Source organism: Hesperophylax consimilis, chromosome 3, assembly GCF_061612785.1.
Source record: "Hesperophylax consimilis isolate HC1 chromosome 3, BYU_Hcon_1.0, whole genome shotgun sequence".
In the NCBI taxonomy this organism is placed as follows: Eukaryota; Metazoa; Arthropoda; class Insecta; order Trichoptera; family Limnephilidae; genus Hesperophylax; species Hesperophylax consimilis.
Window position 1 is genome coordinate 23,237,658 of NC_142838.1, and position 26,322 is coordinate 23,263,979.

At 33.5% G+C, this 26,322-nt stretch overlaps 1 protein-coding gene across 1 annotated transcript in view; it reads left to right on the plus strand.

Annotated features, from left to right (window-relative positions):
* LOC149425135 (monocarboxylate transporter 12-B) overlaps window positions 1–23,404 on the plus strand; it is a 29,871-nt gene extending 6,467 nt beyond the window's left edge. Inside the window, exons 3-7 of the mRNA XM_089650381.1 lie at window positions 1,100–1,302; window positions 13,358–13,670; window positions 14,429–14,613; window positions 19,792–19,957; window positions 22,528–23,404. Of these exons, the coding sequence (XP_089506507.1) occupies window positions 1,100–1,302; window positions 13,358–13,670; window positions 14,429–14,613; window positions 19,792–19,957; window positions 22,528–22,853 (1,193 nt within the window). The 3' untranslated portion in view covers window positions 22,854–23,404. The remainder of the gene's footprint in view (window positions 1–1,099; window positions 1,303–13,357; window positions 13,671–14,428; window positions 14,614–19,791; window positions 19,958–22,527) is intronic.
* Window positions 23,405–26,322: the final 2,918 nt, after the last annotated feature.

A 26,322-nucleotide genomic window follows, 5' to 3' on the forward strand; every position in this document is an offset into this window, starting at 1 on the left:
GTCAATCAGACAGACCGCCCTCCTTTGCACACAATCAAATAGGTTTGTCAAGTATTGTGGGGCTCCAGCCCTGATGTCACTTTGTTACATAAAACATGTTAATAAAATTACTTTTAACTGGTAACAATACATTGCACCCCAATATCAGATAATGTTAGGAGGACGGTTAGTTATTTTTCTCAATTCCTTAGCTAAAAGAAACTATATTTTGCTTTTATATTTGTATATATTTATGCATTTATTAACCGCCTTTTTAGGGGCTTTTACAAATGAATAGTAAAATTATAGTATTGATTATTATACATTACTATACAATAACAATATTTTTTATTTGTTAAGTGATAAATTATTTCCCTCTATAAGTATTCTGGGCAACTAGGAATACATATGGTAGTTAGTACGAGAATTTCTGCACTGAAATCAATCCCGACTTTCAGTATTACGTAGTGGAATCCGAAAGCTTATCAATGCAAGCAATTCTGGACTATCAAATGCATCATTTAGAATTTTATTCACAAATACTAAGTCAGTAGAAATTTAAAGAAAGAAAGTTAAAATTTTTTTCTAGAATACCCATTTTATAACATATAAAACTTAAGAATTTATTTTCTGTTCTTTCAATAGCTTATACATGAATATTGTAATACGGTTCCAGACGGGAAAATTGTATTCAAGTTGACTTCAAAATATAACAGTTTAATACCCTTGAGATGAGACAATACCCTAAAATAAAGCCAGAATCTTAACGACGTAAGTGAAGCAGCCATGCACAAAAATATTCGTCGCGCGGCCATGATGTATTGGACAGACCTGCGGTTGAATTTACCCTATCAAATCTCTAAAATAAAGTAACATAAGTGATGAAGTCCTGTAAAAACAATATTCAGCACGCGGCCCGGCGTAATGGGCGGACGTAATGTTGACTTTGCCCTAGCAGGCGTGGAATGTCAATCTCTATACCGTGGGGTTTATGTTAATTATTTCTGATGAACGTATTGATTGTCAAGTTAATTCTCGGCAGTAAATACCTCCTTTATAAAACCATTATTCTTAAAATACCTTCATGTTGCCGCCATATATTAATACATATTTTTTCCAGGTCTAGGAATGGGTTTGATTCAGCCATCTACTTTCGTAGCTGTGAACTCGTACTTCCGGGCCAAACGTGGCCGGGCAGTGGGGGTGTCTATGGCCGGAACTGGAGTCGGGCAGATGCTGATGCCTCACCTGGTGCGCTACCTGCTGGACTGCTACGGGTTCCGTGGCACAGCCCTGATTCTGGGTGCATTGGCATTCAATGGAGTGAGTAGTTTTTTCATTATAGTTAGAAAGTTACCTATGTTTGAGGCTCCTCATATGATTGAATTTATTCTCATAATCATTCTGTGATAATCCTGGCATCATGTAATGTTAAAAGGGTTAATGAAATTCACTTTTCAATGGAGAAAATGTTTTTTTTTTTCAATGAAAATACAGCAATATTTTCCAAAAATGGTCGTCGTTACCATCGCTGCAAGCGAGATAGTGCTACGAATGATCTATCAAATCTTTACTACTGGAGACAGTATCTTAAAAACGTGTGATTAATTCCTATTGATAAAACTGCCAATTTAGATAAGATATTTAGACTGCCCAGACAGGTCGAGTAATGAAAATTTGAACTTACTCCACACGGATACATGGCCACATCCACAACACACATTTATAGGTTTATCTATTCAGTGATAAGCAACTCTTCAATAGATTAAAGAATTATGAGGGACATTTAGGTACCTACAAAGACATTTTTAACAGTGTGCGGGATCTAGTTAAAATAATATTAGTCAATTTAAATCATTGATTAAAAAATAGAGATTATGGAATAAAATTCTTATCGAAAGAAAAAATAGCAGTTTTTGAATGGATGGCAATTTCATATCATTGGCATTTTGCAATTTGACCTACTTAAAAAGACAAAGACCCATATTAGCGAGTTTCCGATTATCAAACAAGCCCATCTTCGAAACTTGAGAATCCAAATATCAGAAAAGTAATTATTGGCATCTTGATAAGCCAGTTTCGACTGCAAAGTGGGCAACTTATTCGGTTCTGACACGGAAAGTTTTTCTGTATCGGCAGATCTGAGCGAGAAGGAAACGGGGAGCCTCGAGAACGAAATTCGGCTCTGGCTTAGGGCGGACTCGCTTCACATATCCGATAGAGAACTGCGGCGAGAAGTGTGGAAAACATGTGATCATTTTGAAGATATTTATAACTGTATCTGTTCACCAAGAGCGAATCATTTTTTTGTGTATGTGTTTATGGCACAACATGTAAACCATTAACATAAAGTATATTTCGGAAAAAGTTATATTTTCTCAGGTAATGTGGTGATATTGGTGAAGTTGTTGAGCGCATGTTGACCAATTAGTAGGAATGTTAGATTAAGTAATGGTTAGTTAGTAACATTTGCGTTGGTGAGAATTTATAGTTGTGTTGTGCAAAATAAGTCTTTAGCTTAGGACTTGCAAATTTGTACTTGTGTCCAATATGATTTTCTGTTATGAATGAGTATCAACGCATTTTTTTAATGATTTGTTTAATTGAATTTTTTACACAATCAGTTGTTAAATATAGGAACCTGAATTCTTCGTAATTGAACAAGCATTCAGCTCGGTAGTCTGGAGGTTTTTTGTATAGTTTTTATTATGAGCTTCTGAACTAGACTAGTTCTTTAAGCTGCTACCCGACTAACAATGGTACCTATATCATATATACTAATGCGTAATGTACATCGACTAAATAAGACTATATCGATGGCAATACATTATCTAACCTAGGGTTAAGACGTTGCATAAGTGTCGTTTATGCAACGTTATTGTGTTATTATTCTTTATTATTTTATTTGACTGTCTTACCGCCTATACCTCCAATGAAATAAACTGCTAGAATCGTGTTGCTTGCAAGTCTGAGTGTTTCTATAATAAATGAAAACATTATCAAAAATCTAAATTCTTTCTTGAATAGATGGAACAAATCCATTGGCCGGTTTAGGCTTTAGGTATCGAAATTACTTACGTGAATTGGCGACATCAGTTTACTTTCAAATTGTCAATGGGATTTTTCGTTTTGTGGGTCTAGCGTAAGTAACTTCTCCTAAAAAAGCAAAATTATATGTCGACACTGATTTTGCCTTGGGTCGAACATAAGCAAGCATTCCTAATAAATGTATCTACCTATAAAGATAATAAAAAAATGTTTAATGGGTCAGATAAATATGTAAATATTGTTAATGCATTATGTATGCATGGGGTGTACGATCCATTAATTCCACTTTCGCAATACGTAGGCACCAATATTAATCTGCCTATTCAAACATGCTAAGTAAACATGTTTAATACAGCCTTATCAAGCAGTATTATTTCTAATGGTGATCTTCAGCAGGGTTTCAACTATTTTAGTGTACACGGAATGCTAAATATATATATTTTTTAATATTGAAATCTACTTGCAATTATAAATTCATACATAAGTATATTATTTCAACAAAGTTTTTCCAAGCACTGACTTATCCCTACAAATATTTCTGTCTACTAAAACCTTTGACAGGTTCTCATGAATTTAAAGGATTGACAGAATAAAAAAATAATAATTGATGGCAAAATACCTGAAATCCCTGACGAGTCACTTAAGAGGAATGCACTCAGTTCGTGTTTCATACAAAATTTGCTTTGGATCAGGGTTTAAATACACAACCAAGCAACTGACAATTTTTAATAAAATTATTTGATAAATATCTAGAGTACATACGTTATTATTACATTATGGGTTATTTTATCCGACGCTCCCCTGTTTGTAACATTGCATGCGCTTGAAACTGAGGACAGCGATATTGTATAGTCACTACAAAACTAAATATTGGAATTTATTTGTTTTTTTTTACTGTAATGTTATTTAAAAAACAACTTCGCTATCTACTATGGTTAAATAAAATAACATAACAAAGAAAATGTGTTAAATTTTATAATGTTCAGGTATTTCTCATTTTCACAAAAATCGCATGGACACATTAATTATAAGCTCAATAATTTTTAATGATAAACAAATGTTTAAGAGACAAGGTTTTTTATGCGTAGCACAAATAATAAAATATTATTTTTAAGCAATAATTATTAGCCTGGAAAAACTATTTAAATTTTAAAAATCTTCCGAGAAAATACATAATTGAAGCCGCAGCTTGCCAGTCAGGTACTTTAAATAAATTAAAAAAATATATATTTCAAAATATTTATTCGAAATTGTTTTTTGTTGTTCAAATAGCTGTGAATCTTCAACTATACAAAGAAACTAATAATTCACATCAATGTTCTTTAAGCTTAAGTATTACAATGGTCTATAAGTTATGTTGACTTTACCCACATCTGGAATCAAATCAGAATCAAGAAGTCAAATTCCAGGCTGACGTACTTACTCTATCACTGCGTAAACCACAATAGTACACGTACAGGGTTGGTTCAGGTTGCCGAGGTAATTCGGAAATGTCCTAAAAGTATCGGCAATGTTGCCAAATATAAAACGAAACAAGTGTAGGTGAGATTCGGGTTCGCTCACTTCTGACAATCGTGAAAGGTAAATTAGGTATGAAATATTACAAACGGTTTTACTGTTTTTATTTTTATTTAAAAGGCAACTATCCGTGACTAGACATTATCATTTTTAAATAAATTATCTTATACATATACCTTTTTATACTCTTATTTTTTTAAATTCAGTTTTTAGAGAGCTCAATAAAATTTATCCTTTCAAATAAAGTCAGAATAATATATATTCTGGCATTTTATTAATCTAATGATGTAGGGGAGACCGGGGACAATTGTAACGCTGGTCAATATTAAAACTCACTGCAGTCAGTAAAATTCACTAACACATTCATTAACTGTAATAAGTACGTTTATTATGCGTCGTCTGGCAATGGTCCTGACACGTGCGGACATGTCGCCATTATCTCGCGGGACACAGAGGAACCCGGACTTTGCAATTGGAAGAATACATTTTGAGAAGAAAGAGTAACTGTTTTTGAATTCATTCATAGCATAATATTACAATTACTGCGCTCTGTTCATACTTGTTTTACTTCCATACTGGTTTTAAAGCGTCCGTGAGTAGAGAATCAAACTTTTACTGTGAATGTTTCTATTTTCATTGTAACCAATATATGAATAAATATTTTTTGGAGGATAGTTGTACCACAGGGACAATTGAAGCACATTATTTTCACAGGTTTTTTCTCATTTTCTTGAATTTAAAACAATTTATGATATTAACGTGTATTATTATATTAGGACTTTATTATAAAGATTTAAGTTTCGTAATAACACTTCAACTGACGAATTTTAAGAGAGTGGTTTTGAGGCAAGATAAATTGTATATTATGTTAAATATTATTGAAATTTTGAATGGTAATTTTAAAAACTAATAATCTAACTGTTGTTCCTTGCCAAAATTATTAAAATTGAACAACTGTATGCCTAAATTCTTTATTATAATCAACATTCCGCTATTGGAATAAATAAAAAGTTTTCAAAAACCTTTCTTTAAGACGTAGAAAATGGTAAAATTCACATTGGTTCAACTGTCCCTGGTCTCCCCTACTTTTATATTCCTACCTTTCTATTTTCCTATATCATCTCCTTCTGACTCCCTCCAGCCTATCAACCTACTATGAAAAATGGGGTGACACAGTACCACTGGCTTCAGGCACTTGAAAATGTTTGCAAATGCTTGGAAAACTCTTGTGCAATGATTGCATTTAAAACAATGGACCTACATACATCTCGATTATTATATTCTTATTTATACACGGCAAAAGTCGGCGAATGTTTTTTGGAAATAGGAATATTATTTTTTCATTGTCACATCAAATCGATATATTGCTTATACATGGAGAAAACTTACTGATAATTGCTAATTTATTAAGAGTCTCTTCAAATTATTCGTTATCCCGTTAAAAACGGGATTACAGACCTTTAACGAAAGGAATGAAAAGTTTCCTAAAAAACTTTCATTAAAAAAACGGCCTGCAGTCCAGTTTTTAACAGGATTTTATTAATCTCTTTTCTCCAGTTCCTCCTCTCAGTTCTCCGTGTAGCTGAGCAATGTATTCAAAAAATCAATGGACTATTAAGATATTTCTGAAACCAGATTATTAATAGAACCATAAGGTACATTTTTTATCCCACTCATAAAAAAACATTACTTTATCCCATCGTAATCTTCCTTTTTACTAGCCTTTTTTGCTGTTTATCCTCCAAATGTAATATTTTGGCTCAAATATCATAATAAAATTTTCCGTACCTGCAAAATTTAAAATCCTCTTTGCTTGTCATCGTGTGGGGAAAGTGCCTGCGCCCTGCTGTGCTTACATACTCTGTATACTGTACACCGTACAGTGGGTAATGTAAGTACACAGTTTATAGATCGTTAAAGTTTTCAAGTGGGAAAGAATATAACAACTTATGCAAATTCAAAATTTAGCTTGCTGTATTACTTAGAGGTGTCTCGTGGAAATCTTGCAAGGAAAAGGATAATTTGATATAAACTGATTGGTTCGTTAGACTTATCTTAAAAAATGTTTACATCTTTATTTACCAAATTTATAAAAAGTCTCGTAATATTGCGATGATTTTTACATTTATTTAAAATGTTTACACGACAGAATTTTTGGTGTGCATTACACATCTTGACGAAGTATTATTGTTTTCATCTTATTGACATTATTTTTTAATTAAATCAATTTCGATGATCTAATTACTACTGTTTTGTTTTCAATATTCTTAATTTGTTTAAAATCACTGGGTAAAATCAGCTGCTACAAGCATAGTCACTAATCACACTGGAATTTTCTTGTATGAAGCTTTTTAAGCTTTGTTGTTTTGTGGTCTTCTCGCCGTGGTTCCATAGACAACTTAAACAGACACATAAGGAAGTCGAAACAAATTTACTATATTTTTCTTCAAATTGGTATGCATTTAATTAACGCAGCTATTGCTGGTAATAATCCTTCTGTCTACCATTAGTAATGTCATAGTTAGGCATTTTATTGTGCACACATAGACTTCATAATGACCTGTAATACGACCATAATGTTTTTATCATGTTATTCCGAATGAGTTTTTCATACAACAATCTATTTTAGTCATTTAATTACTAATGTCACAGAAAACAGTATAAAAATGCGATGTTATTGAGAAGTAAAAATAATATCACATCCCAAACAAATAAAACAAACGTCATCAATAAAAGCCAGAATTAAAAACAATAGATCACTACTCGTAACTTGGCAAAACCTACCAGGGAGTTGATTGATGGCGCCTCTTTGTCAATAGAGCGATGCAGTTAAATAACAACTACTGTGAAAATTGAAAATAAACAAACGTTTGGACGGGTATTTGAACCAAAATAATGCAATATTCTTGTTGCCTCGTGGAGTGCGGTGGAATGAAAACAATATGCTACCGTATTTTTCTTACATTATATTGATATCTATTTATAAATAATTCTACTGAAGTATAATAGCCGTATATTTTTTATCACTAACAGTATCAAATATAATAGAAACTCAGGGACATAAAGATTTGACATAGAAGCGGGCTAACTACGACCAAACTGCACAGACAATCAAATGGCGGAGCCAATGAAAGTTATGCGATTGGTGTGTAAACAGAAACAAAGGCGGGACAGGATATGCGGTAGTAGGAATTAATAAACGATATTGACAATGCGTGTCTGCGCGTGGTTTCATACTAACAATAGTTCATGAATTCCTTGATCTCCCTTATAGTAAGGAGAAAGCCCGATGTTTTGGTCACGTCACGAGAACTTCGTAATAATCGGATAGTGCAAGGAGATATTGATGAATAACGTGGTGGAGGAAGTCACATGGCTTCTAAACTTATGGCAGTTCCGGGCTGCTTTCTACTGATAAAAGCCAACAAATATAAGAAGATACTACAAGAATAAGTTGGTATAGGTCTCGATGTATTGATGGATAATTTACCTAAACAAAAATCATATTCAACTTCATACAAAAATCAATAACGGTGGTGCATTTTATGGTTAGGTAAAAAAGTTAAGCAAGATACTTTCCAAAAATATTTGTTCAATCAAACCCATGATATAAGTTGAATTATCAGATAAGAGAAAGAGATTATGTTTCTATTCTGAGTAGTTCTAAGTATATAACTAATATTCATTAGTACGTTTATTTCATTTTCACATAAGAGTACAACTGTAATTCCCTAATGAACGTGGACGTGATTTTGATACTTTCTTTAAAACGTTATCAACGTTGTTTATTCCCTTTACTTCTTAGCATTCAATATAAAACACTTATTTGTCGAGATTACATTTAGTTATTTTGAAACTAGTATATGTTTATTGAGTTTAAATAATATTTACAATATCATATTTCATTTGTACTCACGTCAAGACGGTAAAAGTGGTAGGTAAGTTGCGTGTTAATATATGAATGGAGCATCCTATAAACATCATGTATACGCTAGTACCTTGGTCCACATTACAATTTAGATTGCCGGAACCGTTATACATAAGTTTCCTAACCTTAATATATTGATTGGAATAAAGTGATTGTCTATGCAGGTGAAGTGATATTGTTCTTGCAAAAAACTTCCTAACGTTTTACAAACAATTAATGATATTTTTAACACTCCATTTGACGCAAAAGATAACGATGGAAAAATTCGATGCGCGACTGCCAATAAAAAAACCACTGCCAACAAATTAAAATATCGTGCTTTGTCATATTATAATTTTAACAACACTAAAAAGAGTATTTTCAATAGACAGCCGGTATCATTTCATTAGCATTCAAATAGAGTGCAATAACTACAAAGGTAATTATTATTGAATAACTCCATTAAAAGTACGGATGAGAACCAAACCAATTGATAATAAATCACAGTGGCCGTCGATTCAACGGCACATAAAATAAGTTAAATAAATTCGTCACGTTTCGCAGGCGCCACTGCCAATGGGCGGCGTTAATTTACGCAAAAATATGCAACAGCCACTTGCTGAAATTGAATCTGTAAAATTGCCCCCATTCCACCCTTCGCTTCTCCAATTGTACAGATGTTCTCTCACTCGCTCCCGCGCGAACAGTGCGCCTTCCGTCCCTCTCATTTGGGCACCAGACTGTTTAATTAACGAAAGAGTGGCGTCCGGTTATAATACGGTTCAGATTTATAAATAATTTCAACTTTTCTTTTTATCAAAGGGCGATAATAATTGTATATTTCTCTCGGCGACATGCAAACTTGTTGGACCATTTGAATAACTTTTTATGCTCGGCTGAAAGTTTTGTTTAGAGTTTTCAGCACTCGAGCGGAATTTTCATGAAAAATATTTAACGTTCAAATTAAGGAGCGAATTGTGGTGGTTACATAAATTACAGGTAGTTGTTTTCATCTTTCCTGAATTTTGGGAGAGTAAATCATTTTTAACTTGAAAGACAGTAATGTTTGTACAGCGACTTTTCATATCAAGTAGTTTCACTCGCATGACCATACTATACTAAAACAAATATTTTAAATATTTTTACCCCTGCGTACCTACTGTTGCGGGTTATTCATTTTTACCGTTTGAAAGATGTAACGTTACGTTACGTTACGTTACGTTACGTTACGTTACGTTATGTTACGTTATGTTATGTTATGTTATGTTATGTTATGTTATGTTATGTTATGTTATGTTATGTTATGTTATGTTATGTTATGTTATGTTATGTTATGTTATGTTATGTTATGTTATGTTATGTTATGTTATGTTATGTTATGTTATGTTATGTTATGTTATGTTATGTTATGTTATGTTATGTTATGTTATGTTATGTTATGTTATGTTATGTTATGTTATGTTATGTTATGTTATGTTATGTTATGTTATGTTATGTTATGTTATGTTATGTTATGTTATGTTATGTTATGTTATGTTATGTTATGTTATGTTATGTTATGTTATGTTATGTTATGTTATGTTATGTTATGTTATGTTATGTTATGTTATGTTATGTTATGTTATGTTATGTTATGTTATGTTATGTTATGTTATGTTTTGTTATGTTATGTTATGTTATGTTATGTTATGTTATTAAAGCCAATATATTCAATTCAGAAATTGTTTTAAAAGTCTAATTTAACAAACTATTTGCCTAGGTACATTCGTTTTTATTCCCATACTCATATAATGATGCCACGCGTTCATGAAATTCACCGTGATAATTAGTAGATATAGTTCAGTGAAAATAAGCTTAAATAAATATTTGTTGTTGTTGTGAATAGATCATAATGTTTTCCTGAATTTCGTTAACTTTTTAAAAGACGTATATTTTTTACTACATAATTAGATTTTTACTGTCTTTACAAACACCATTTATTAATTAACTGTTAATAATGCTATTTTTCATGCAATCATCGAACTGTCCAAAAAAATCCGAATATTAAATAAAATAAAATATTTAATTTCATAAAAAAATTGATTGTGGATGGTTTATTACCCAAAACATTTTTTGTACGAGCAAACCCAAGCTACCCTTCGACGTAGTTTAATGTTTTATGCAGTATTATTGTGTAACGGAAACTCAGCGTCTTTTATAGGACCACCTCTAGGCTGGAGCCTCACAATACTTGAAAAACTCGATTCTGTGCTAAGGAGGGCAGTCCGTCTGACTGACCATCCATTGTTAACAGACCAATTGCCATATCTAATGCACAGACGCAATGTGGGCATGCTGTTCAGTCTGTTATTTAGTTATTTGAATGGAGCTTGCTCTAAGGAGCAGCAACATTAATCCCAGGTGCACCAGCGCACGTGCGTGAAACTCGACGTACCCGATCGGAACACGTGTTCACAGTTGATCTTGGCTTCATGAAAACGGGCCACTTCTTTAACTCATTTTTGCGTAATACGGCTTGTAAGTGGAACGGTCTGTCGGCATCTGTTTTTCTATCTTTATGTAATCCGGGCCTCTTCAAGACCCACATTAATCAATTCCTTTTTACAGTCTCTAACTTAACCCGCCTCACTGTGTGGTGACATAACTCCCCTGCCCTTACACTGTATATAAATGGGCGCTCTCGCGAGGTGTCACATAGAATAATGGCAATCTTAATCCTATTGGTTCCTAGAAATAGATTTGTGCAGCAATCACAAAAAATCGTAGATAGATTCGCACACAATATGCTACAAATAATAACTAGTCGATCACAAAGGTTTTGCAGAGACCACCTTCCTACAAATCTACACTTCCTCAATTTCCCTCACCCACTGCCAGCAACAACATATCTGGAAATATTGCTGTTGGTGAAAAATAATATACCTCAATTCTGACAAGCCCGTTCGGACTAAGCAGTGGCAGATTTGTATGAACGGTTTTAATCCTCGAGGGACCATTCCCGATATGAAAGGAACGATCCCGGAACCAGGAACAGATTCGACGCTGTACCTTCCACTATTTTCAGTTCACTAGTTTTCGTTAAAAAATATGTAATTCAATGAACAGATTGATTTATGTATTTTTTTTAAGAATAGGTTAAGCCTCTAGTTAGGTGCATAAATATCAAATTTTAATTTAAGGGAATCGCTGGTTTACGCCTATGCTAGCTGATTCCATAACTGCAGTTATTAAACTCAGAAGAAGCTCAGAATTACGCGACAGAAGTATAATAATACCAAATATTTTCACTAAATATTCAGTTATTATTTTTTAATTTATTTATATGAATACTGCACTAGAGTTTGAACTGCTTCCAACCGTCTGGAGCCATTCTATGGCATCCCAAATCGGGGAATGTTGTTGGGCTAAAGGTTGCGGGGAGAGGAATGAGATGGGAAAGAGAAAGGTGGGGAGTACCTGGCTATTCAGATTTCGTCAAGAAATACTGCTAAAGCCATTTCAAGTAACGATTCAATTCGGAATAGTGGCATTACACCAGGGTGATACTCAGAGAATCTTCTTCTCTGGAACATGCCGCAAGTATACTATAAATCAAATAAATTTACTTGTATTATTATAATATGCTAAACAAAATATTAGTTTTTTAAAATAATATTATCAAAGTTGGACAAGAGTTATAACTTAACTTCTGACATTGAGTTTGTTCCATTCTCTTTTTATTGAACCTACACAACTTGTAGGCAAGTCGAATCTTACTCAAACTTATACGTAATTTCAACTGAATGATTCCCATTTGTATTAAAAAACATACTAATATCTAGATCTGAATAATGATTTTTAACAAAGAAATTTATTCGAATGGTAAATTTCTGATCTTGGATAATAATTTCTTCGAGGTGTAAATATTTTATAAATAATACTTTCAACTTGACAAATCCTACAATTATCATATCCAGTTATGATTCACGGATTTCCACTAGCATAAAATGAGTACTAATTATATTTCTGAAAACAAGGTAAATTTAGTTAATAACTTGAAAAAAAAAATCCAAATGTGGGAACAAGCAAGTGTTTCTTTAGAAACAAATCTATTTTAGAGAGGTACATTGCGTCCAATTGTATTCATATGTTCAATCACTAAAACTCAATATATTCAAAAGCGTTAAATTGAAAACACGGTATTTTTCTTTACGCCGAGTTAAATAAATACCAGAGCCGGCGCTGGCGAGGTATTTGAAACGATCCCGTCGGAGTGACCCGACGGAGCGAACCTAATCCCGGACAAATGAACGGATTTTCAGTAAACAATTTTACGGATATATTGCTATTTTCATTATTTAAGTTCTGTGATTTGTGTAAGGATATTTGAGCTTTAAAACATTGCCATGCCTTAATATTATAATCTGTGTGTGTACATCTTACACTGTAATGTAAACAGTTAAACATTGAAATTGTAGTTATCTGTTCATTTCAGATATAACACAGAATATGTAACATTTTTGTGGTAAGAATGTCACATAATTAATTAACCATCACGCCATTTACCCACAAGGGTAAATAGAAATTATGAAAGACAAAACATCTATATCTTGACATATTATAATATTTATTACTTTATTATACTTTTCATAATTTAGCCAACATTTCTAAAAACTTTTAAATTTCATTGATAGTACCTACCTAGATTAGTAATACTTTATCGTATATTTTTGTACAGCTGTCTTGAGGTGATTTTTCTCAAGAACGGCGCTATACAAATCATCAAACTATTATTATTATCTTTCAGATCCAGCTCTTGACACATTGAAACTTTTGCTGCTTTCTCTGGAATCATTCTTCAAATATATTGATCAGTAACGACAGGTATACATGGATAACGGTTTATTAATAATTTTCCTTTTTCAGATAGTAGGGGCGGCATTATTCCAGCCCGTAGAATGGCACATGGTACCTGAGCGAAAGGCGAATAGTGAAAAACTGAGACTACTAGCTGAAAAGAAGAGTGAACCTTTATTGTACAGAACCGTAACCATGGAAAACGACAAGAGGTTGAAGAAGAGAAGATTCTCAATGATCCAGCCCCCAACCTTCTTCGAGGATATATCCATGTCTCTTCCATGCAGTCTGGAAACACTGACCAAAAATGAGACAGACAAAAGTGCAGATAGATTCAAAAGGTCCCAATCATATTGCTTCTCTTCAAATGTGGATTCCAATGGTAAGAATTCAAGTAATATAATTTTTATAAAATTAAAAAAAAAACATACATTTTTTATAGTAAAAAAAACGTAGACGACGAAAAAAATGTTATTTACAAATGTTTTAAATTGGACTGAGTTGAGTAGCTCGTGCGCGTGGGTAATCTTAGAATTTAGTTGGAATAAAACCTTTACTCAAGAAATTCAATAAACTGTAATATGTTGTATTTTACTTTGTATTTTGGCTCAAACTTTATCCTTGGGTAAGGCTGACTTAACAATGGTTGATTCGAATATGTTGGTTTCTGTGGGTACCTACTAATGAAGGTAGTTTCATTAATCCTCTGCAAGTGTTACTTTATATTTCTTCTCTGAAAACTACAGACACTTAAAACTTAAAAGGGTTAATACTCGTAGATATTAGTTACGTCACTTTTTAGTGTAGTACCTACCTATTGGAAAACCTTGTTTCGCTTTTAAACATCTTAGTGAACCCTCAGCTTTTTAGCGTTTATGAACCGCATGCGATGGATTAACCATGTAATTTAAAGTAAATTATCATGGGACTATTTTGAATGCAAAATTACGCATCAATATGTCCTTAACGCATTACAAAATAAAATTAATCTAGATGCACTTCTCCTTAGACAAACTAGTTTTTATTGTTGAATCTAGTCCTAATTACACAAAACTACTTTGTTATTTTATACAACTAGTATCGGTTTGATGATAAACCCGTTTACTAATCGCATTAAATAAAAATGTATTATGTTTCCAGATAACGTAAAAGAGCTTCGTACCGAAGAAGTGACAGCGGAACCTCGGGGCATTTGGAACAAAGTAAAACGTTTGCTAGATTTAGATCTTCTGCTTGACTTCACATTCATCAACATAATCTTCTCGTGCGGTTTGGTATTCACTTCAAATCAGAACTTCAACATGCTTTTCCCGTTTTATTTGCAGGTAAGGTTTATCTCATTTTATCCTCATACGCTTGGTTAGAAAACTACTTCCTCCAAAATTGTGTTATAAACCTTGTTTAGTTTTTTATGTTGCTGTTCTGAAGCCATGTAAATTTACTACAAGCAAATTCCATACTTTCCAGTTTGAAAAACAAGTTTGCCAGATTATATTGCATAGTTACACGTTTTTTTGTTGTTGTTGTAATTAATCTGTTATTGGGGCGTAAACAGTAATTTTGTAACACAGAAGATGTGTTATTAAATGCAGAATAATATTTAAAATTTATTTGTTTATGTTGAGATCGGTTACATTTAAAAATCATTTAAAAAAAATTATAATTAGTGTTAAAAATAAATGTAATGATCATCGTAATAAACTTCGAAAATACTTATAAAATTTTTAAATGAAAACATTTTTGAAGTATAATATAAATACGTTAAAACTTTTGTTGGAAAAGGGATAAGTTTTCATTTGTTCTAAACAAAGCAACTCGAAAATTCCTACCAAAATTCCTCAAGCTCAGAATAATTTTTGAATTTCTTGCGTGAACGATTACAATTGCTAATAAACTCGAAACATAAATAATCACTTAGTTTTTGCCACCGACCGAGAGATTATTAGTCTATCCCTCAAGTAGAAACGTTATTTCTTTTAGATAATTTCACCAGAAATCCGAACTATTTCTCTTTCAATGCTCAAACAAGGTCGTCGATTAAAACTCGCCCTTGAAGATACATGATTTTATAGTTGACAGGGACTGATGATAAGAAACTTTTGTTTCTATTCTCGTATTAATAAAACCAATGTTTTATAAGCTAATCAATAAACAAAGATGATTACAAATAAATATATAAATATGGTAAACATGGTCCATCGTTTGGTATTATGTCATATAGGGCCCTTACCTGGAAAAATGAAAATGAAAAACTTTTTACTGGTCAACCTTTAGGATATACTAACTTATATTATCGTAATAGAGTCAAAATACTTGGTTTGCGCATAAAGGTTATTCAATATAATCAAATAAAATATATTTTTATCCTTTTTTGAGAAATATTTACGGGAGACAAAAATCATCATTGATCCACAACCTCGAGAAGGTTCGTGCCTGGAGAAAGGCCAATCTGGTCAGTTTCAACGTCTCAAAAATCTAAGCGTGACAAGCTACCAACCCTGTACAATTCTCAAGTACGCTCAATAATTGAATTTGAGAGCTCTCTAGGTTGATACCCCGACAATACTTGATTCTGTGCAGAGGAGGGCGTTCCGTCTGACTGACAATCCTCTGCTAACAGAATAATTACCATATCTAATGCAAAGACGCAATGTCGTCATGCTGAGTCTGTTCTACAGGTATTTTAATAAAGCCTGCTCTAAGAAGCTGGCAGCTTTGATCCCCGGTCCACCGGTGCGCGTGCGTGAAACTCGAAGGACGCGAGCGGAACACCCGTTCACAGTTGTTGATGTTGGCTGGAGTTGTTGTTTTTGATGAGAATAGGTCATTTCTTCGACTCCTTTTTATGTAAGTCTGCTCGTTTGTGGAACAAGCTACAGGAATCTGTTTTTGCTCCTTCAAGATTGACATTAATTAATTCCTTCATTCTGCCTTTACCTTAACCTGCCTTACAACACTGGGTGGCGACAAAGTTTCCCTGTCTTTAGACTGTACAGACAGAGGCGCTCTTGTATCAGGAATCAAGAGTATAATAGGCACTGGGTAACTAGTGTATTATTATTAAAATGGGTCGATTTAGAGCCTCTGCCCTCCGACAATAAAATATATTTTTCACACCCCGCAATAAATAATGTTTCGGCTCTCTATCGTGGTTGAAATGCTTAACTCGGAATTATTAATTAAAACGAACGCTCTTAACGAACAGATTTAAATTCGTGTAAATTAATAATTGCCAGCCAAACAAATGCCGGGCCGCACCACAACATGGTGGTTTTGTTGTACGATACAAATAATTTGCAAGGGATATTTTCTAGAACGATTTATACCCATCTGAAATACGCAATAGCTTTTAAGTTATACCCCTTTTCTCCTTGTATTTGAAATCTTCCTTTTTTAATAATGTTTTTTGGTTTCTATCGTGGCACGCTTGCGTTTCTATACTTTCCATCTGTACGAAACAATCAAATATTTCACAATGAACAAATATATAAACAAAATGATCACATCATCGTCTCCAAAAAATAGTGTTGTTTAATAAAATAAGATCAAAATTTGATTTGTTTGTAAATCGAATTTCCCAAAACAGTCGACCACACCCTTCGTTCATCTGGACGTAATTGTTTTCTTTATTTATCACGATAACATAACAGTTCACTGGAAAGGGTTCTCTTGCCAATACAGGCGTTAAACTGAGAACAACAGTTACATTATTAATTCATTTTATTATTTACTTTATTTTTGTTTGATTTAATGGAATTCCACATATTAAATACAAGTAACAATAAAAAAAACGTTGTGTTAGACTGGAAAAAAAGCATGTAGATAAAATAAGGTAAGTAATTGAAACCAAAAACAACAGTCAAACTTCTCAGTGTCAATTTAGATTCAAACTTTTCGTTTAAAAGTCAAATAAATAGGACTGTAAGCACCAGTTTTTTTCACATAAGACAACTCAAGTCTATCAGAAGAAACATTCCTACAGAAGCAACAAAACTACTTATCAACTCTTACGTAGTCTCACGTCTGGGTTACTGCAACGGCATTTATGCCAGCCTTCCAAAATATGAAATTTATAAACTTTAATCAGTATTTAATGCAGCAGCACGGCTCATAACCGGGGTTTTAAAATATTCGCACATTTCAGAACACCTTCGTAACCTTCACTGGCTCAAGTGCCCTGAAAGAATCTAGTACAAACTGTGCTAGATGGTGTTTAAATCCATCAATCAAATGGCCCCACCCTACGTCTCTGAACTATGCGTCCCGGAAAACACTGGTCTGAGGCAGTCAACTCTTAGATCAGCAACATCATCAGCTTTAGGCAGACTGATAGAACCTATGCGCAAGGCAAATACTAAGTTTGGTGATCGCGCTTTCGGAGTATCTGGGCCGAAGGCTTGGAATAAACTCCCTCCGAAACTAAGATCCATAACAAGTCCAACAGAATTCAGGTCTAAACTAAAAATTTACCTTTTTAAGCTGTCGTACCCTTAAATTAAATATACCATTCCTAAGAGAAAGTCCAGTTATATTCAATTTTCCAATTATGTCCTAAATCTTGTATCTAAATTTCGCTAATAAACAATTAGATAATGTTAACTAAGTGTTAATCTCAAGTGACCTACCAGGTAAGTATTGTACTGTATATTATCTCCAAAAATAGTTAAGTGATAACATAGATCACTGTAGAAATGTATTATAAGTTTGTACAGCGCCCTTGTGGTGATTTTGCACAAAAACGGCGCTGTACAAGTCATCCATTAGATTATTTTTTTAACTTCCGATTTAGTTGTCCGGGTTAAATCTTCCCCAAAGGAAAAACTTAACCCTTCCACTCACTTTTCCACAAATGATCATCTAGTCGATCAACATTATGTAAGTGCATTATATAAGCAAAATAAATACAAAACAATACAAGAACACGTCAACTCAGCAGAGATGAAATGGGAAAATAATTCACCGACTCCAGATATTTTCATATCAGAGGGTTCGGCTCGGTAGAACTTCTAACAGGGCCTATAAATCCTAAAAATTTAAAAAATCTTTTGTTATCCTACATGTATTCAAAATGACCGACTTTTGCATCTTTATATATAAATTTTTTGATAGATCTAATACGCCTAAATTTTTAATTAGAGAGCTAGGTATAATGCCAGTAGCCGAAATAACGAATGGTAATATTTTTATAGTCTGAGAATGCCAAATTCTTTTTATTTCATTTCCTAAATCTTGTATTTTTTTTATTTTTTCACCAACAGATTTTTGAATATTACAGGAATTTGGAATAGCGACATCAATGAAATAAGTTATTTTTTTAATTTTGTCATGTAAAACTATATCGGGTCTATTATGACTAATCGCTCGGTCTGTTAGTATAGTTTTATCATAATATATTTTATAAAATTCGTTTTCTAAAAATGAATTTGGTTCGTATTCATAATATGGTACTACATTACGGCAGTCAATCAAGTTATGTTTAATTACCAAATTTTGGTGAATTATTTTTAAAACTTGATTGTGCCTAAATGTATACTCGGACGGTGCTAATATAGAACATCCCAATATAATATGTTCTATAGTTTCCGGAAAAGCCAAACATTTTCTACACAAATCATCAATTTGATTTGTATCTTTGATTATATGCTTTCTATAATTTTTAGTATTAATGACTATCCTGAATGGCAAGCATAAATCCTTCTATTTCTGCGCTCAACTCTCCAATACTCAACCATTTGTTTGACGAAATTTTGTCAACATACGTTTGGTTGAGATAATTGAAGTGTTTTGCGTGTAAAATTTTATTTGACCAGGAATCTAATAATTCCTGGTTGGGATTTATAAAAATGTTGGCATTCTCATCGTATAATAATAATAATTATTATTATGAGTATTCAATTCATGGTCGGTCAGTGTCCGGGTTGGCATCGCGTTTGGTTCCCATCCAGACGTAGTGTGTTTAATTAATTCCTCGGCTCTATCACAACACAAGCAACATTTTCCTCTTCCTTTGGTGGAAGTAGAATATTTTCAAACATTTTCAGGTTATTTGTAACCCGGGAATGTTTGTCTTTCTTTTTTTTTAAATAAAAATTACTTGGTTATTTGATTATTCAGTACTTTAGCCAAATTTTCCAGATTTTTCGAAGTTACTTAAGTACTTATACACCTGTGTAATGTCGAGGAATTTTATTTTGTGTTTTTTATGACTATGGTGATAAAACAGGAGGAGATAAATAAATATATTCAATTTACTTACGATTGTTTTGTTTCTTAAAACTTCAAAGAATATAAAACTTATATAGCGCAGTTTCGTACTGTTTCATTTCTAATATTAATTATTATAAACTCTATTACTTTGATAATAATATAATATAAGATGCCCAAAACACAATGTAGTTTTCGATAGAAGCGAAAAACCACGTTCAATAATTCACTTCACTACTTACACTTCAACCCTGTTGAAAAAAAATCCAAATAATTTAGTATATTATTTAATATTTCAGCAACAAATAGGATATGACAGGGAGCAGACGGCCATGTGTATGTCTGCCATGGCGGCCACTGACATCATTGGAAGAGTGACAATCCCCAGCTTTACCGACAAGTACAAGATCTCCAGCAGGTTTACCTTCCTCTTCGGCTGTTTCACGCTTATTCTATCGCGGCAAGGTGTGTATTACAAAAAATGTATTCATTTGAAGGTTTCCGGGGTAAAAGATAGGGCCAGGTCACAACAGTCAGTAAATTCCAATCATAGGTACATATTAGAAACAAAGGGAAATATGATATGGAAGTGTGTCGATCATAGAACTATGATAGTCTTACAATATAAAAGGTGCCGACTGACACCGAGCTGCGACCAATCTGCACGGACTATCAAAGGTTACTAAAGGACTATCGATGGTTCTCTCTATCTCTATCAAAAAAGGGATGAAGCTAAACAACAACCACCGTGAAAATTAAAAATAAACAAACGTTCGGACGTGGTTATTGAACCTAAATAATGCAACAAACTTGTTGCTTCGTGGAATGTGTCAGAATAAAAATAATATGCTAAGGTGATTTTTCTCAAACAATAACGATACATAGAACAATACGAGAAAAACGAGTACGGCTTTTTTTAACAAGATACTGTTAAGAATGTGATTGCATGACCATTTCCCAAAAAATAATAGTCATTCAGAATATATCTGAACACGTGTTCACGCTGATGCCCTTGTCCGAATAAATATAATGGACCAGATCCGAAACTATCACTATTTTCAAGAATACGTTTTTAGACTGATGACATATTCGTGCTTTACTGATTATGAGTTTGTTATGAAATTTGTCTTATCATTCGTTATAGTCCTCCAGTCCCATTTTAACAGTAAAACGAATAATTTGACCAGATTTTTAATAAATTAACAATATATCATATCAGTAAGTTTTCTCCGAGTAATAAATAGCTGCATACGTTTTGTACCCATTCATAGAATAGTGACCACGGATAATATACGCAAAGGGCTATATGTCATACAATATATTTCTTTAGGTGAAGACACACTTTAAATAAAGATTTACTTGAAATGAAATTACAATGAATGACTTTGTCTGGGGAATGCAATCCCGCAAGAAAAAGTCAATCTAGGTATTTGCGGGACTGAACAATCTTAGTCCCGCTGGATCCAGGTATTTGCGGGATCCAGCAGAGTGGACTTAGATATCTAATCAATCGTATAATAAAGACCTAATACCTCGATCTACCAACCTTGTTTTTAGACTTTTAAATTTATACCTATAATAAAACAAGTTCTTTGGGACATTTTAAATGATTTATCAATAGGTATACCTTTAGTTAGACATAGGTAAAGTTTAAGTCATAAATTGGCAAAGAATAAGATAAGACATTAATTTACATAACATACCCGCCTCGGAACAGACTTTGTCTAGTGAGGTGTGTAAAAGAAATCTATGTACACAAATGAAAATAAAATAAACGCCCGGATTGCCGGCACTGAAACTGAAACTGAACTGAAACTAAAATTTAAACAATAACGTTCACACGATAAACAATATTCTTGTACAATGAGCATCATAAGTTTAACTAAACATTATTTGGAAATAGCTTCGTAAAAAGGTTAAAGTATTAATTGTGTCATCTGATGAACGGCTTCTGATATTGGACACAAGGTAGCCAGCGGCTGAAAAAGCTCGTTCAGCTTCCACGCTGGTTGGCACAATAGTCATTAGCGCATTGTTAGTGAATTGAAGGTATGTGCCTTTTAATCCAACGGACTCGAAGTAATTCAGAGTAAGTGAGGGTAAATCTGTAGTTGCTGTCTTTCAGCTTTAAAGATCTTGAATAACCATCATTTTTAGTGTCTTGCCGTAATTCATAACCATTAATTTGATTGAATTAGACGATGTTGGTAAGTTAAAACACCCGGCTTTAAAAAAAACTCGCAAATCCGACGAGGTACAGAAAACTCAGAATGGTAAACCATCTTTAGACACCATTCGTGATAACCTCTTTTCGACGGTATTGTTTTCGCTTGAAAAATGGTCAGTGATTTTATGCTTCTTTGCCAAAGTTGATGGTTGAGGTTCACTATTAATTTATTTTACATGTTACACTTATTAATTTTCGGTAAATCATAAGTATTATATAGCCAAAGTAAAACCAATTATGGATTTCCTCCTGGTGACTATACCTCTACTGAGACAGCATAATGAAGAATAATTAAATTAAATTTGTAAGAAAGGAATATAATTCAAAAATGTATACAAGACAAAAGATTATATAAAACAAAAAAATTACAAAACACAACATTTATCAATACATTTATAGCCATGGAGAGAGGTTGTAGATATACATAAATCAAATCATAATAGAAATATAAACAATAGAGACATTACATATATTATTCACAAACCATCACAGAATTATTTTTTAAGGACCTCTTGTATTTGGTAAGTTCGCAACTGAAAATATCCACCTTGGATAATACGCTATTGTAATCATTGCATAGTTTGTTCAGGCAAGAATTCTGCTCATGCCGTGTTGCGCTATTTCCCTTTTTAGCCAACGTTTCCGACAGCTTAAAGTTATGCGTTTGGTGTGTAGGTAGATAAAAGGCGGGGCGTCGCTGCATGTAAATGCAATTTAGAGTTACACTTTTGTGATTACCCGGTTCATGGCACATCATATTTGCTTATATTATATATGCCATTAATATCATCGCTTTGTCGTTTTTCAGTATTATGCCTGCAGTACGACTATATCGCCGTTATCTTGGCATCAGGACTCTGCGGTTTCTTCCGTTCCACCATCGTGGTCAACCAGAACCTCGTCGTCGCCGAGTACTGCAAAGAAAACGAGTCCAAGCTTCCCGCGGCGCTGGGCCTCAACATGGTCATGAAAGGAATCTCCATTATATCCATCGGCCAACTTTTGGGATGGATTCGGGACTATACCGGGAGTTATTATTTATGTATTTACGCTCAGAATTCGCTTCTGGGTATGATTATTGCTCTATGGACTCCAGAATTAGTGTACAAATATGTTAAAGACAAAAAAAGATGACGTTAACGCTAGTTTTAGGCACTTTTTTCAATAAAAATTAACAGGACCCCAAGCTTGTAACCAAAATCTTCTGAAAGTTTTTCACATATGATTCAATTATTGATGATCTAAGTATGTAAGAGAATAGCCTCGTGTGCGAATATGAAATTTGGCTCTGGTACGCTAACAACAAATGTATCTATGTATTTCTATGTTTTATTTTCACAGTTCATGAATATCTTAGCCTATTGAATAAAGTTAATAATAATAATAATAATAATTTTGATTTCAGCTGAACAGAGCCTTGCCGAAATAAAATAATATTTATATATAAATGAAATACAGGATACAAAATACTTAAAAATTGTTATAAATTTAGCACTCGTATTTCGGTGTATTAATAATTTTGCAAAAAATGTTGATCGTGAGTGTGGATGGCGGTTAGTGAACATTTATCAAAAAATTGTTATGTTATGATATATTATGTTAAATAAAAAAGAGTTAAATTAATTTAATTGATTAGGCGAAATAAAACATAAAAATCTGTATAAATTGAATATTTAGCGAACAAAAGGGATAGATGAAAGTGGGAGAATATATGGCTATTCCGATGTAGTCACCAAACACGGCTAAAGCCATTAAGCTTTTCGATTATGAATAGTGGGTCTTTCACCAGAGTAATACTGAAAGTATCTATCACTCTCGAATTTGCCGCAAATACACTAGAGGTATATATTATTTTTAATTTAAAAAAAGTGAAATAACACAAAGTAATCAAATAAAATTTTCTTGCGCTCGCCTGGATTTGAACCCGCAACCTCAAAATTCTTAGCCAAGGATCCGACCGATCCAAGGACGACCTGCTGTAACATCTGACCTGATGCAATTTATTTTTTTTAATTTCATTTTTTATATTTTTCAATCATGTCTTTTGAATTATAATTCAGTAAGCACTGATTTTTTATTTTTTCAATTTTATTTTCTAATCTTTTACAAAGATAATAATAATAAAAACAAGTATACCCACAAACTGGCAATTCCAATATGGGATTTTTTTATTTAATCTGTAAAATGTATTATTCTTTATTTTTTAACGATTTATAAAAAGTGTTTCCTATGTTATGATACAACGAAAATTTTTTTTTTAAACATTGGACCCGTCAGTAATGTATTAAATAGTAATTTATTTTTTGGAAATGAATGTCTCGATTACATACCTGCAACTTGCCCATAAATAAGTTTTTTGATCAAATGCAAATAACTTTAACGACTTTTGAAAATATTGGGTTCGGTGTATTTCTAGTAGTTTTATTTGGTATACTTTTTCAGTATAACAGGAATTTTCAGCAATTTCGTGTTATGACGAAACGAATTTAACGATACTTCACCCTTCGCGGCCTTGCTTGTCATTTGATTATTCGCTGGAGCAATTTAATTTTACATACACAGTTTGATGAATATGCTAGCTAACAAAACCAATTAGAGGGATGGAGTTATTTGAATGTTCACACGTAGGTAGGTATCTGAAATGTATGTAGGTGGTAGGTAGGTATTATTATGTAAAAACGTAAATTTCCACTATAATTGAGCCATGCTTAATAGTCGGAAATAGCTGAATATAAAAATATCTCGATAACTTCCGCATATTTCTATTTACTACTACTACTTTTTAACTGATTTACTCTTGAAATATTAGTATTTTTTGAGTAAATCTGGGCTAATTTCAAGAAAAGAACAATGGAAAGGCTTCGGGTGCAATATAACAACGCTTACCGATTGATGTTCGGACTCCCCAGGCACTGCAGTGCCTCCTCAATGTTTGCAGAAGGGCGAGTTTCAGGATTTACAGCTCTGTTAAGAACCAGGATTGCAGGACTGAGGGAAAGGATAAACCATTCCAGAAACATTATTATCATAGAATCCCGTCTGACTTCAGGATCGAGTATTGAAGACCATTGGAGAAAGATACTTGCTCCCACAATCTCAGATCCGATGGATTCCCGTGCTTCTCTGCTTTAACTTAATTTCATTTTCTATTTAATTTTTTAATTTATTAATCTCTTTTTATTTATTTTACTATATGTAAATATTATTTGTACTTATATCCTCTATGGGATGTGTGGAATTGCACTAACCTCCCCACATCCTGGAATAAAGAATTTATTATTATTATTATTATAATATTATATAAATATGTCAGGACGACATCACAGGCGTGAATCTTACTGACCAACCTACCAATTACGCTTTTTTTGTTGTTTGTTTTTGGGGTGTTATGCCGTGTTGCGCTAACTCCTTCTTTAGCCGACGTTTCGGACAGCGTTGCAGTGTCCATCATCACGGCAGATCCGGTAGATCCGAAGATGTCATGAAACGTCGGCTAAAGAAGGAGTTAGCGCAACACGGCATAACACCCCAAAACAAACAACAAAAATGCTTTTGGCCGTGAGAATCTAAAAACTTACCTACCAATTACGCTGTCAGAATTACAAATGGACGAAATTAAACTTAGTCAAAACTACATTTGGAGAGAACTGCACTAAATACCGTTAAATATTAAAAATACGTCAAACTCCAGTGAAATTGTGAGAATATCAACAACTTAAGCCACCAGAGGCGCTAGTGTAGCAAATTGACTTTGACATTCATTTTATTGGCGGCAAATTGAATTTATTTAGTAGTTGGTTGGTGGTGGTGTTTCGCGCTTTCTAATGTGTATTTTAATAAAAAAATATTTATAAAAATGTAGTAAGAAGTAAGTTTTGTCTGTGCAGTTTACGGATGTAATAATTAGCAACGACAAAAATGCTAAAAAGTCGTTTTCAGGATGCCAAAAAAAATTTGTTAGGTCAGATGGTGAAATAAAATATAAATTCATTTGTAGCGATGCTACGAGATTCATCTAGAATGACTCGTCAATACAAAAAGCATCGTAACCGAAACATGCCAAACATAATGCAAAGCGTTCTTACGTACCTACCTGTCTACGGGCTACCGACGTCTAGAGCTACCTACGACAATACATTGCGAGTTGGTCTAGCACATTACGCGCATTCGCTAGAAGGATCTAGCCTATTGCCTAGGCATAATTCCTGTGCCATCGAAACTACCAGACGAATCTCGATGAAACGAGTGACCCGTTGTTTACCAGCGATCTCGCGCAGCTACTGGTGCCATCGGCCGGGTTATATAAATAGGCCCGACGCAGTGAGCAGTCAGTCAGTCAGTCATTAGTTAACAATTAGAAAGTCACAACGAGTGACAACCCGTGCACCTCCGCTGCGAGAAGGACAATATACCCGGCTCTGCACGGTTCTTTCATGGACTCCAACGGGATCACAGCGCCCTGACTCCATCGTGCCAGCGCTATATCTGATCACACAGCACCCTGGTTCCAGCACATCTGACCAGCGCTACATCCACGCACCTAGACCAAGTGGCATCCTCGCTGGTATATGCATCTCCCGCACAACCGCCGACCAGGTCCACC